Source organism: Grammomys surdaster, unplaced genomic scaffold (assembly GCF_004785775.1).
Source record: "Grammomys surdaster isolate TR1022 unplaced genomic scaffold, NIH_TR_1.0 126313, whole genome shotgun sequence".
Taxonomy (NCBI): domain Eukaryota; kingdom Metazoa; phylum Chordata; class Mammalia; order Rodentia; family Muridae; genus Grammomys; species Grammomys surdaster.
In genome coordinates this window covers 6,511,284-6,525,603 of record NW_021621113.1, presented here as the reverse complement: position 1 = coordinate 6,525,603, position 14,320 = coordinate 6,511,284, and the positions used below count along the sequence as shown (strand labels likewise).

General features: G+C 49.4%; 1 protein-coding gene across 1 annotated transcript; it reads right to left on the bottom strand.

The window, feature by feature from the left end:
- Positions 1 to 7,259: 7,259 nt before the first annotated feature.
- Positions 7,260 to 14,275, bottom strand: Gpn2 (GPN-loop GTPase 2). The gene is made up of 5 exons (XM_028759849.1): positions 13,723 to 14,275; positions 12,795 to 12,951; positions 10,274 to 10,434; positions 9,096 to 9,226; positions 7,260 to 7,659 (listed from the first exon to the last, which is right to left on the bottom strand). The coding sequence occupies exons 1-5, from the start codon at positions 14,131 to 14,133 to the stop codon at positions 7,587 to 7,589; spliced, it is 933 nt and encodes a 310-aa protein (XP_028615682.1). The 5' UTR covers positions 14,134 to 14,275; the 3' UTR covers positions 7,260 to 7,586.
- Positions 14,276 to 14,320: the final 45 nt, after the last annotated feature.

Here is a 14,320-nt window from a genome sequence, read left to right as displayed (position 1 = left end):
CAAAGTTGTCCTCAGCTATAGAGGCCAGCCTGGGCTATATGATATTAAATCTAAATAATAATAATTTGAGTGGCATGGGAAAATTTGCAATCTAAAAATATTAGAAAGTATACCTACTATTTTCGACTTTTTAGCTTTTTGAGATAAGGTTGTAGTCTGAAGCCTAGGTTGGCCTGAACTATGTAGCTCAGGCTGGACTTCAAGTCGTTATTCTACTGCTTCAGTCAACTAAAAGTGTTTTGTTGTTGTTGCTTTGTTTTTGTTTTTTGAGACAGGGTTTCTCTGTGTAGCCCTGGCTGTCCTGGAACTCACTCTGTAGACCAGGCTGGCCTCAAACTCAGAAATCCACCTGCCTCTGCCTCCCAAGTGCTGGGATTAAAGGTGTGGGCCACCATTGCCAGGCCAGTCAACTAAAAGTGACCCATCAAGCCTGATTTCTGTTTTCTTCCTTTTTTTCTAGATAGGGTCTCATTAGCCTAGATAGCCTTGAACTGGGAATGCAGCTGAGAGTGACCTTGAACTCACCTGCTGCCCCACCTTCCAGGTACTGGAATGGAAGGCACGTGACACCCTTCCGGACTGCTCTCTCATGCAACCACATACAACTGTAACAGCAAGAAAGTCAAATTGGCTCTGAAAATCTAAAGGTACAGGTTACAGGTGACAGACACCAACATTACCTCAGAACCAACCAGGCATCTTAGGAAACACATTATCAGAAGGCCACTTCGGGTTCTGCCGGGAAAGCAAAGTACTCTAACCCCGGGAACACACATATACACAAATATACACACATACACAAACATATACACTCATACAGACACATACATATACACTCATAGACAAACACACACACACACACACACACACACACACACACACACACACACGAGCGTCTAACATCCAAATGCCAAATGTCTGGGCCTTTCCAGGAAATCTGATTTCAGATGTTTGCATAAAGATGGCTCTTCCAACCAAGGGCTGCTTCTTCCTAGAGAGCAGGAAACAGCAACAGTCACAGTTGTCTTTATCCTCAGGGTAACCTGTGACATCCATGACATCTCATGTATCTGGTTTACCTATGAAGCAACTGGGGCTCAGAGCAACTTCATGACTTAACCAAGGTTAGACCACTGCTTATGCTGGGAATGAGACAGGACAGGATCTGACTCTCGGTCAGGCCCATGGTCTTGGAACTTCACCTGCTATTTTCAAACTGTTCAGAGGCTCCCTCCAGGTAGGACCCAGGTGGTAAGGGTTTCCTATTTCCACACACTGTAGCTAAAATAGCCACACATATGTCTGTTCTGTGTGTTAAGGTTTTGTGCAGCATGCATTATGTTGTGCTAAACATAGCACTGCTCTGGACTCCTGAAAAAACAAACAAACAAACAAACAAACAAAAAACCCAAACACCAAACCAAACAACCCCCTTTTCTCCCTCTAGTTGCTATCAGTCTCCTTCAGCAGAAAGCAGCCCTCTCGGAGTCCTGCTAGCGCGGACCCGTTTCCAGCTCACACACCACGTTGAGGTCTCCTTAACCTACGTCCTCTTTGTTCCTGCTCTTCACCTGGTTCACGGGGCCCACACCATCCCCCACCTCTGCGCTGTGCTGGGTGGGGAGGGCAGGTTTCTGCAGAGTACGTCTCCCTCCCACGAGCCCCCCTCACTCCACCTATCCACTGAGTCAGGAACCAGGAATGTCTGTGGGGGCAGCAGACAGGTATGCCACCCCGGGGTGTCCAGGGCTGATTCATCTCTCCTTTCCACCCGATCTTCTCCTTACAGGGCTAGGAAATTGAAGTCTGTCTGGAGATAAGAGAGCAATCCTGGACTCTGGGAAGCGGAGTTCTCAAAACCGAGAGCGGTCCAGGATAGCCAGGGCTACACAGAGAAACCCTGTCTCGAAAAACCAAAAACCAAAACAAAAACAAAACCCAAAAAACTGAGAGCGGGGAGAACAGTTTGGCCTCCCGACTCCTGTACAGAGCTGCTGAAAAGAAAAGCCGGGGTGGAGTGGGAAGAAGGAAGACACATTCCCCCCACTCCCAACCCCCTCTCTCTCCCAGAGTAAAGCTGACCTGTGATCGCTGTCTGACCTTACAGACTTGCAGGTCAGTGCGGAAGACTGGGGGGAAAAGCTTACATTTCCATCTCCTTTGTTGTTTCTGTGACCCATAAAGCCATGTGAACACTGCACGACTGAGGTATTGGGAGAGCAGCTCTGTCCAGAGGCTCTGAGCTCAGATCCCAGCACCCACATGTGCCTGTGCAGCACATCTGTCATCCCAGGGCTGTGGGCAGAGAGAAGGTCCTTGGGGCTTGCTGGCCAGCCACTCTGCAGAATCAGCAAACCCCAAGACAGTGAGAGACCCTGTTTTGAGGCCTGCAAGATAGTTTAATGGGCGAAGTTACCTGCCGCCAAGCCTGACCACCTGAATTCCTTAACTGACTCCACAGGGTAGAGAGCTGACTTCTGTAAGTTGTCCTCTGACCACCACCTTTGCAATGTGTGCAGCCACTTACACACACAGACACACACACACACACACACACACAAACGTAACTAAAATGCTTGTAAAGTTACAAAGGCTAGAGAGCTCATGGGTTAAGGGTACCTAGTGCTCTTCCAGAGGACCTGGGTTCAATTCTCTGCACCTGCATAACGTGGCTTACAGTAACTTGTAACTTGAGTTCCAGGGGATCCGATGCTCTCTTCTGGCTTCTTCAGATACCTTCATGCACTTGTGCATATGTATGACACAGCCACGCACACGCACTCATAATATTGTTTTTCAAGACAGGGTTTCTCTGTATAGCTCTGGTAGTCCTGGAACTCACTGTCTACACTAGGCTGTCCTTGAACTCACAGAGATCCACCTGCCTCTGTCTCTTGAGTGCTAAGATTAAAGATGTTTGGTTGTTTAGTTGTTGAAGTTCTTCTTCTTCTTCTTCTTCTTCTTCTTCTTCTTCTTCTTCTTCTTCTTCTTTCTCCCTCCCTCCCTCCCTCCCTCCCTCCCTCCCTCCCTCACTCTCTCTCTCTCTCTCTCTCTCTCTCTCTCTCTCTCTCTCTCTCTCTCTCTCTCTCTCTCTCCAAATCTCATCATGTTGCCCTGTCTGGTCTAGGACTAGCTATGTAGGCCAGGCTGACCTTGAACACAGAAATGCCTGCCTCTGCTTCCTAAACAGAGATTAAATGTGTGCACCCACAATTCTTTGAATCAGTCAACTTGCAGGAATCAGTTCTCCCTCCCCTTCCAAGTGAGGCCTGGGAATTGAACTCATGTCTTCAGGCTTGGCTGCAAGCACCCTTACTTCCTGAACCATCTCACTGGTCCTTTTCTTTTTTCTTTAAACTCTCTACTTTTATTAGGAAAGTAGACCATGATCTTAAGGCTGGTCGTATGTGGAGTCCAGCACTAGGATTAAAGGTGTACAACTGCCAAGCCTGGCTCACTCACTACCTTATTATTTGAGACAGGGCCTCTCCTCAGACTTGGGGCTAAGATTCAACCAGCCCTTAGGTCCCCTTGCCCCTGAACACTGGGGTCACAGACATTTATAACCACTGCATGTGAGGTGTGGAGATTTGAACTTGGGTCTTCATCGTTTGCTCTCTGGCCTGTTTGAGCCAGTCTCATAAGCCCAGGCTGGCCTTGCATTTGCTAATCATGGTCTCACCCACTCCACTCCGTGTGTAACCCCACAGTGCTGGGTTACAGGTTTGTGCCACCATGCCTGGCTTTGGTATGTTTGCCATGGAATCTCACATTACCCAGGTTCATCTACTCCTGGGCTTAAGTCATCTTTCTGCCTCACACTTCCACAAATCTGAGACTATAAACATCTTCAGTTCTGTTCAAGATGGTTTTAAAGAGGCACTGCACCCTTCATATTACCTCCAGGTTCTCAAGAGGACAAATCTATTCTTTTAAAAATATTTAAAAAAAAAAAAAAAAAAAAAAAAAAACAAAGCCGGGCGGTGGTGGCGCACGCCTTTAATCCCAGCACTCGGGAGGCAGAGGCAGGCGGATTTCTGAGTTCGAGGCCAGCCTGGTCTACAGAGTGAGTTCCAGGACAGCCCGGGCTATACAGAGAAACCCTGTCTCGAAAAACCAAAAAAAAAAAAAAAAAAAAAAAAAAATATTTATGGCCGGGCGGTGGTGGTGCATGCCTTTAATCCCAGCACTTGGGAGGCAGAGGCAGGCGGATTTCTGAGTTCGAGGCCAGCCTGGTCTACAGAGTGAGTTCCAGGACAGCCAGGACTACACAGAGAAACCCTGTCTCGAAAAAACCAAACCAAAAAAATATATATATATATTTATGTATTTTGCCTGTACGTATCTGTGCAGCATGTGTGCTACCTATGGAGGCCAGAAGGGGCAGTCATATCCTCTGTAACTGGAGTTACAACTGAAAGATCACATGGGTTCTGGAAACGGAACCCAGGTCCATATACATTTTTTTTTTTCTTTTTGGTTTTTCGAGACAGGGTTTCTCTGTGTAGCACTGGCTGTCTTAGAACTCTATCTGTAGACCATGCTGGCCACAGACCTACCTGCCTCTGCCTCCCAAGTACTGGGATTAAAGGTGTGAGCCACTATACTCAGTCATAATTTTCCTATTTCTACTAGGAAAGTAAAAACATAATCTGAAGGTTGGTTATAGATGGCAGTCAGACCATCCTGGAGAGGCACATTTCACATGAGCCACACCAGAAACCCAGACATCTCTCCCTTTCTGGGTTTTTTGCTTGTTTTGAGACAGGCTCTCACTATGTGGCCCAGGCTTAATTGGAACCCTGAGACCCACTAGATCCTGCCACAGTCCCTTCCTTTCTGTATTGAATGTTTCTCTCATCTCCTCAGTGTTAAGTACACAGTCCAGAAACTCCTTTTGCTATCAGAGACTACATGTGTATGTTTACATTTATTTTAGACAGACCTGATGTAGCCCAGCCTATCCTGGAACTTGCTACGTAGTAGCAAAAATTGGGCCCTCACCTACACCGTCTGGGATTACAGATGGGAACCACGAGCCTGGTTTAGAACTATATTCACCAAAGGGTTAAAAAAAAATGCTTGCTGCCCCACCAAGGTCTGGAAATAAGCTGTAGCTCACTGCTCACCTCCACTCTGGCCACAGTGAACGCATGCTGAGGTGCACAGCTGAGCTGTAACGCCATAAATGATGCCTTCAGTCCCTGCATGTGCTTTGCTCTGGTGAGTTTGATGGGCAAGCTTCAAAACCCATGGCCTCAGCTACTGATGCTATTCAAAGCACAGAGCCCATCCTTCTGCCCAGACAAGGCATTTCTCAGCAGCCTGGGCGGCGGGATTCCTGGGCTCTGGGCCCCACAGTTGACTCACAGCAAACCCTAGGCTGTGCTCCTGGTCTCAGTTTCCCTGGATTGCTCTGTTGGTACTCTCCCCGCCACTGTGCAGGGCATTAATAAGGGTGAGGCGCTTTGAACTCCTCAGATGAAAGAGGCTGGGGAAACAGCACCCCATTATTATCCCTCCAAAGCCAGGCGTGGGAGCGAGGCTGGCTGCCCCCTCCTACTCTCTGCTACGGCTGCCCACACTGGGAAGCGAACAGCCACTTCAGAACAGACTTTCCTAAGCTGCACTCTCATTGCTTGCAACACCAGATATCTACCATTGATTCGATCAATTTTTGTAACCACATACAAATGCCTCAGCTTCCCTCTTGATTGACCATAGCTCCCACAGGATGGTGGCTGTAAGTTTTCACCAGTACATATACCAAAGAGGGGCCACTCCAGTCAGTTGGCAAGGTGAGCTACGAGGGAACCAGTCTCCTGACATTCCCTATCTCGTCTCTCTCCTGGTCACTGTAAGAGACATGAGGATTCTATGTTTACAGGCTCTTTGTAAAATGCCGAGCCCTGCATATGTGTAGCTGCATGCAATTGGTCTATAGATAAAACCAGAAAAAAGTCAGAAGGCGTAAGCCCTCCTTGGCCTATAGGGCCCTTCCAGTCAGGTTGTGTGGGCAAGACTAAGCCTACAGTGCCACCTACTGGCTGAAAGTGCAAACTGCAGTCTCCAAGTGGCACAAACAGCAGAGAAACATCACTGGTCCCAGACAACTGTCCTAGCATATGTTAAGTATTTTTTCCTTAAATAACTCACTTAGTACACATTTTCTTTAGGCAAGGGCTTCATACAGCCTAGGCTTGTCTGATACTATATAGCCAAGGCTGGCTTTAACTCCTGATTCTACCACCTCCAAATCTTGCACTAGGATCAGAGGCATTTTACCAACACACATAATTAAAATCACTTCATTTTTGAAGAGATCTTTTGGTTCTTTTTTGTAGTGCTGGGGTTGACCATAGCATCTCATTCGTGCAGGCTACTACTGAGCTACATCTCCAGCCCAAGTTATGCTAATCTTTCAAACTTTGACTAGTATTTGCCAAAAGCAGACTAAAACCATGAAATACATAGGATAAAAATAAAGCACTAAGTAAGGGGCTGGAGAGATGGCTCAACGGTTAAGAACACTGACTGTTCTTCCAAAGTCCTGAGTTCAATTCCCAGCAACCACATGGTGGCTCACAACCATCTATAATGGGATCTGATGCCCTCTTCTGGTGTGTCTGTTTCTTTTTTCTTTTCTTTCTCTTTTTTTTTTTTTTTTTTGTTTGTTTTTCAAGACAGGGTTTTTCTGTGTAGCGCTGGCTGTCCTGGAACTCACTTTGTAGACCTGTAGACCAGGATAGCCTCGAACTCAGAAATCCACCTGCCTCTGCCTCCCAAGTGCTGGGATTAAGGGCGTGCACCACCATTGCCTGGCCCACTTCTGGTGTGTCTGAAGAGAGCTACAGTGTTCTCATATACATAACATAAAATCTTGGGGGAAAAAAGCTCTAAATAAGGTCTGCAGATGCTTGAGCTTAAAGCTCAGTGTTAGCGCTGAAAACTAAATCACAAGATAGTCCAGAGCACAGACAGCAGTGCAAGCTGGGGCTGTGCCAGCCGGGGCTGGGAAACACTGAAGAAACAAGTACATCAGGTAAAGGCACCTGTTACCAAGTCCCATGACTTGAGTTCAACCCCAGAACTCAGGAGAGAACCAGCTCCAAGTTGCCCTCTGACCTCCATCCACATGTCTGCCCACCCACACATGTGTACATACACATGCCTGCCCACCCACCCACACACACATGCTCCAACAACACAGATACACACAAACTCTAAAGAAACGGGATTAAAAACAAAGAAACAGACTATCTGGAAGGACAAAGACATTTCTTTGTTCTCCAAATCCCTGGGTCCAGAGGGTTGAAGAAAAGTTTAAGGTCACAAAAAAATAGAAAATCATCTCAAATCATAGCAATGCCATCCACTGCAGCCCAAGTACAGCTGTTCCTTAAGGTTTGGTCCCCACCTCCTGGGGGTGGGGCCCGAGCTTCCAGGCACTACAAAGAGTGCTATGTGTGGCTTCTTATTCAGAAGTCCTTTGCAGGGACGAAGTTTCCTCCCAGCCTGTGGTCTGGCTGACATGGTTTTTGGATCCGTAGCCCGCTGAGCTGCCCATGGCTATCCAGGCCCATGTGTTACAGCTGCATGGCTTCCTGCTCTGCAGTCTGGTCCGAGGATGCTAAGTACTTCTCTTGGATGCCCAGAGTGCTGAGGGAAGTTGTGTTAAGGCTGAGAACACAAGCAGAAGATGGGGACTGGCCTGGGCAGGAGCTGCCCTCTCCTAATGACCAACACCCAAACACATTTCTTCTGCGCCAGTTCCTACAGGTGGGTGTGAGCCACCCCCTCTCAGCCCTTCCTCAGGGCTCCTGTTTCTTCCCCACACTGACTACACCAAAGGACCAGGGAGCACTGGCCCTCCAGTTTGTGTGGCAGATGCTCTAGAGCCAGACCGGGGTGTTCAAATCCTGTCCCTGCTACTCCCTTTTTCTCTTCTGTAAGGTCAGAAGAGACCCGTGACCACAAAATGGACAGAGGCCCAGCAGACACCTGGCACACAGCAGGTGCTCAGAATCTGCTGTCACCTTATTCTTCCTACCAAGGCAAAGAGCTCTATTCTTCTTGGGCCACAGGGTCTTTTCCCTCCTTCTGGGACAGGACATAGATCACATCACAAAAGGGAAGGACATGCTAACACTGGTGGCACATGAGCCATTGCCTTGGCAGTCTCATGAGGGACCACACATTCTAATGCCACATTCCAGACATTTGTCCTCAAGGGCCTGACAGAGATACCTAAATTCCCATCCCCTGAAGGACCAGGCCTTTCCTTTCTGCCTCTTCAATAGCATCTGACCCAAGGAACACACAAGCTGGTCACACACCAACGCCAAAGGCCTTTTGCATAGCTCTGGCTGTCCAGTGGTGTCCTGGAACCCAGTTCCTCTGCCAGCTCATCCCAGGTAGACCTGTCCCCTCTCCCCTCTATCAACGCTCTGTCACTAACTGTTCTAATCTACATCTTTGTCAACCTATACCCTTTTTTCTATTCTCCTTTGTTATTTTTTGAGACAAGCTCTTAACTTTGTAGCCCAGGCTAGCTTCAAGCTTTTGGTACGCTTCCTGCCTCAGTTTCCCAACTACTGGTTTACAGGCATGAAACCTCATGCCTGGCTCCTTTTTGCTCTCCCACTACACATCTTACCTAGCAAGACTTGAAGAACTCTGCTGCCCTAATTACACCCACCACGTGCACTCTCCACACTTACGGGGTAGCTCCTAACATGTGCAGAAGCTCTCAGAAAACTGGGGAGGAAGGTCAAGAGTTTAAGCCTAGCCTGTACTACACAGGCTGTTGTAGGCCAGCGAGGGGTAGAGAGACCCTGTCTCAAAAGGCCAAAATAAACAAATCCTTACCCTTGAGCGAATGGCAGAAGGCAAGGATTCTAGCCTGGGCTATACCCCAGTGCTCCATTACCAACCATGCCTCCTTTCCCATCCTCTAGCTCCTCTTTTTCTTTAAATGGAATACAGCAGGCAAACTGAACCCCTCGCACATCTCCAAAAGCCCAGTACCATTTTGTTTCTAGGCATCTGTGTCTGGGGCTCCTGCATCCGTTCCTTCCCGCGCTCCTGAAGGATACGAGGAAAAATGGAAATCAGCTCCCATTGCAGCAGACATCATGGCCTCCAGGCTTCGCTGCTCCTGGACCCCAAAGCAGTAGCCATTGGCTTTATCCACAGCCTGCAAGACTCGCTGGATGCTGTCCTTGTCCTGAGCAGAGAAGTAAGTCAATGAGTCAGTCGGGTGCCGAGAGCTGAGACCAGGCCTAACTGGCCTCCTCTAACTCCTATGACAGTTCCACACACGCATCTTCCTCGGCCCAGGACAGCCTTCCATTCCCCAGGGGCCTGACTATGCAGACGACAACTGCCCAGATTAGAAGGTCAGCTCCGTCCTGCAGTCTCTGCCTAGGGCCTCCTGTAGGAGTCTCCCTACCATCCTAGAAAACTGCCTCACTGTTCTCTTCCTAGGCCAAGCAGCCTTTAAGGTCAGAAGTCAGTGAAGGGCAAGACACCCTCAGTGTCTGGTCGGTGAGGCACCCGACAAATACATACGTTGTTTGGCCTCTAACGGTTTCCTCATCCACATACAACAGTGAGACTAGTCCATGTATCTCAAGGAGATACAAAGGTCAAAATAATGACAGCGCTGGCAGAGAGAGCCTTCGGCAGGCGAGGGCCAGCATGCACACTCTTGTCACACTGCAGGCGCCTAGTGTGGTGTCAGAGCAGTATTCTCAGCCTTCCTAAGGCTTCTCCCTTTAATCCAGCCCCTCACACTGTGCTGACCCCCACTGTGCTGACCCCCGGCCATAAAGTTATTTTGTTGCTAGTTCATAACTGTAATACTGCTACTGTGTAAAAATCTGACATGGAGGGTATCTGTTATGCAACCCTCAAAGAGGTCACAACCCCCAGGGTGAGAACCACTGAGTTAGAGGGAAGTTAGCTCAGGTCCCCACTGCAGGACGGAATCTAAGCCCACATTGTCTCCTGGGTTATCCCTGCTTTAAACAGACGAGACATGGAGGCCAGGGGCCACACTGCAAATTCAACACAGCCGCTCAGCTAAATGGACCCCTTGGTTGTGGGTCACCTTGCTGGTGACTCTCTGGGATCATTTATGTTCATTCACACATGGGAGAAGACACAAACAGAGGCCTGGTGGCTCAGAATCAGGACTAAACATCAAATCTCTCTATGTTCTTAGCATGTCAGAGCTGCAGGCATAGGGAAGAGATCTCTTACTGTTCAATACCTGGATGTTCAGAGGGATGAAGGAGACCAGGCTGTAGTCTTCAATGAGCTGTACTAGCTTCTCGTTGAGCTGTCGGTAGTGACTGAAGAAAGGGTCAGATGCCAGGTGGTCCAGCAGGTAGGAGAGGTCCAGGACTTCAGTGTAGTAGTCCAGATTGAAGGCTGAGGAGAGAAACCAGAGTTAGAAGCCACTGACACTAGGCTAAAGGCCTCAGGACTGGAGGGGCTGAGGGCATAGCTCAGTGACAGATACGTTTAGCATCTATAAGGCCCTGGGTTCTACTCCTAGCACCCTAAGGGGAATTAAAAATCATAATCAGGGCTGGGGATTTAGCTCAGTGGTAAAGCCCTGGGTTCAGTCCTCAGCTCTTGGGGGTGGGGCTGGGGTTATAACCAATTGACTTGAACAGAGCAGACAGTGGAGAGCTAGCCTGGGTACATGCAGTGCTGGACTACAGCATATGAGAGAAGAGAGGCCCAAGCCTGAGACTCCGTCTTCTTTGTTTCTTTGCCATTATTTCTCTGAGACAGTGTCTCACACCTCAGCTCTGGCTAGCCTGCTGTTCACCATGTGAGCTGCCCAGGCTGGCTCTCACAGCTGTTCTGCCTCAGCCTCTGTGTGCTGAGAGGAAGGGCATGCGCTGACTCCCATTATGCACACTCACTAAGACACCTGCTGTCGCAGTGAAATGATGTCACTAAGAAAAGAAATACTGCCAGGTGGTGGTGGCGCACGCCTTTAATCCCAGCACTTGGGAGGCAGAGGCAGGTGGATTTCTGAGTTCGAGGCCAGCCTGGTCTACAGAGTGAGTTCCAGGACAGCCAGGGCTACACAGAGAAACCCTGTCTCGAAAAACCAAAAAAAAAAAAAAAGAAGAGAAATACTGTCAGGCGGTGGTGGTGGTGGTGGTGGCGACGGCGGCGCACGCCTTTAATCCCAGTGCTTGGAAGGCAGAGGCGGGTGGATCTCTTGAGTTCGAGGCCAGTCTGGTCTACAAAGCAAGTTCCAGGACAGTCAGGGCCACACGGAGAAACCTTGTCTCAAAACAAACCAACGAAAATATTCTCTTGACCTGGTGGCACAGGCTGGTAATTCTAGATATAAGAGCAGCCAAGTCAGTAGGGTTGGAAGTTCAAGGCTAGCCTAGACTACTTAGTAAATTTAAGGTCAGTCTGGGTAATTTAGTGAGATCCTAATCAAAACGAGTGTGCTGAGACTGCCCATGCACACTGACACCTGGAGCCAATCTTGACATGAGGTCAATCTCTGGACCCACACAGGGGAAAGAAAAAATGGACTTTACACAAGCACTCGCCTCCCCCATAAATGAATAAATTTAAAGGTGTGACCTGAGAGGTTAGGAGTGCTTGCTACTCTTCAGAGGATCTGAGTTCAGTCCCTGGGATCTCCATGGGAGGCTCACAACTGCCTGTGCTTCAGCTTCAGGGGACTCTTTGGGTATCATATAACAGGCTGGCCTTGAACCCAATCTCTTGTCTTCCTCTCCCAAGTGCTGGGATTATAGACACGCACCACTCTATCTGGCTAAAATGCTGGATTTCATCTAGCATTTCTTAGGCAGTCATGTAGACGGGACTGTAAACCCATCACCTACCTGCCTTGTTCACAGAAAGTCAGTCAATGGTTGTGCACAGCAGTGTCAAACAGGTACTGAGAACTATGCTTAGTCTCTGCTTCCTGAAGCTTGGTCAGACCTCAGGGCCTTAGTATACACACTGGGAGGACTTAGTAAATGCTGGTCACACTGAATCGCTGTTCAGTCCAGCAGCAAGGCCTCTTGGGTAAGGCACCTTCCATTCCTGGGCCAGTTCCTTAAAGGAGGACCAGAGCAGATGCTCGGACGACAGGCTTTCGTTCATGCAGTTTCCTAATAAAAAGGAAAAGCACCCTGATCGCCACTGGGCTCCGAGGTCAGCTGCCTCAGAGATGAGCAGAGAGACTTGGCTGACACCCTCCCACGTCATTTTCCCAGCCCCCTCCCTGGTCACATGCTAGACATTCACTTTCTTCCTTCTATTCCTTTATGATGTTAGAGTTTAAGGAGCCCTGCTGTGAGCACAGAGAAAGAATCTGGCAGAGAAATACGCTGGCCACTAGGACACTACTCAACTCCCAATGATTGTTCCTGCCTCTTGCCATGTGAGGTGTAAGGTGGCCATCTACAAACCAGACCCTGCCCACCCTCTAGAACACAGAGGAATAAATGTCCGTTGTTTTAGTCACTGGATTGATGGTAGTCTTATTTTTAACAGCTCAAAGTAGGATAACACTTTGCGTCCACTGTACAGGCTAGAAGTTACCCAAAAGTCAGGGTGCTATGACCTCAGAGCAGTGACCTGTGATCCACTTCCTTCAGCCAGCCACTGTCCGACCACCTCATTTTAATTCCTTTAAAGCCCACCTGTAGCTCTCGTCTCTAACTGTAGCATCTGGCACAGTGCATAAAAGAAATGGTCAGAGGTCAGGAGAGCTTCCTTTGCCCCGTGGGCAGGTCTCTTACCCAGCTTTCCATAGTGTTCAATAAGGTCCATCTTGGAGAGGAGGTTGACATGGGGCAGTTCCACATGCAGCATGGTGGCCAGGGAGGTACACAGCACCGAGATGAACTTGCCCGGGTCTGTACAGTAGTGAGAGTCCACGAGGTGGACGGCAGTCAGCTGTGAGCAGAAGGTACAGGGTGAGAGGAAGACTGACCTGGCATCGGAGGAAACTTCTGGGCCCATGTCTCCCTTGGTAGACTGGCAGCCTACAGATCCAGAGTATCCTTCCTCAGTACCATTCTGCTTTTATTTTCTTGTACATGTGTGTGCTGGAGACAGTTTACCGCCTGGAACTCATGATCTTTGTCTCCACACGCCACGTGCTGCAGTTACAGGCCTGAGCCGATTTCCCTGCCTCTTGTTTTTAATTCTAATAACATCATGTTCTCCTCCCAGATGATACGGGGCAATTTTACCATTTTGTCTTTCCTGGGGACCTAACCCAGGGACTGTGGCCTCTGCTTGTTGGACAAGATCTCCGCCATTGAGCTAAATAAATCTCCAATACCTCTTCCAAGGGCTCTTGCATGGAGCCCTCACAGTGGGCAAAGGGTTCGAATTATACCGCGCCTGCCTCTCTACTCTTTCATTACACTTCTGCACACCAACTAAACAATCGCTGAGCCACTTTCTGGGTAATCACTTTACTTCCACTGTTTTTAAAAAATCCCCAATTGAGAACACATTCATTTTAGAGATGACAAAACTGAGTGAAAGGAACTTTCCCAGACCATGAAATGAGTTGGGGGCGGAGCTAAAATTCTATCTCAGAGGCTTTAGTTTTGCTTCAAACTTAACTCAGCCCCTATCTCGCAGTGTTATTTTGGGGGCGTGGCACCTATTCGCCTCCCTGTCTCAGGGACTCCATCTGCCCGACCCAAGACACACCCTGAGGTCCCACTGAGCCATCTGGGAGAAGATGCTGCGTAGGGCGGTATGGTGCGTGCAGAGCTCCACCTGCCCGGGGCAGTCGAAGAGAAAGTAGTGGCCTCGCAGGGGCTCCAGCTTGGCGCGCAGCCAGTCCAGGTTGGCTTCCAGGTACTCCATGCAGTAGAGCAGGCCACCGTTGGGCCCCAGACGCAGCGCGTCCATCACGTCGCCCAGACCCACCAGCTCGCCCACGTCCACAGCACACTCATAAGGCAGTCCTTCGTTGGCTGGGTCCAGGTTCACCACCGCCACGCGCCGCCCCAGCGCGCGCAGGAACTCGCTCATGCCCAGGCAGTACGTGGTCTTCCCAGAGCCTGGGGGCCCGATCACAGCCTGCCCGAAGGCCGTAGTGAGGGCGGCCCCCGCCATGGGTGGAGCAGGCAGCCCACGGGAGCCTCCCTAAGTAAACCAAGGAAACCCAAGCAGAAAAACGAGCAAACTACCCGGCAAGGAAGTGAAAAGCTCCAACTTCCGGATTCCGCCGGAACTTGTCTAGAGAGGAAGTCCCGCCTACACGACCACGGCGTAGGCTGTGGTCACGCAGCCTCATATCTCC

What these genes read in the sequence shown, in the direction of transcription:
- Gpn2 (XM_028759849.1), bottom strand. Translation starts at nt 14,133, where the DNA reads ATGGCGGGGGCCGCCCTCACTACGGCCTTCGGGCAGGCTGTGATCGGG. An exon ending in TGAACACTATGGAAAGCTGG is followed by an intron (nt 10,435 to 12,794) that starts GTAAGAGACCTG and finishes TTCTCTCCTCAG; the next exon opens with CCTTCAATCTGGACTACTAC. An exon ending in GCTGATTTCCATTTTTCCTC is followed by an intron (nt 7,660 to 9,095) that starts GTATCCTTCAGG and finishes AACTTCCCTCAG; the next exon opens with CACTCTGGGCATCCAAGAGA.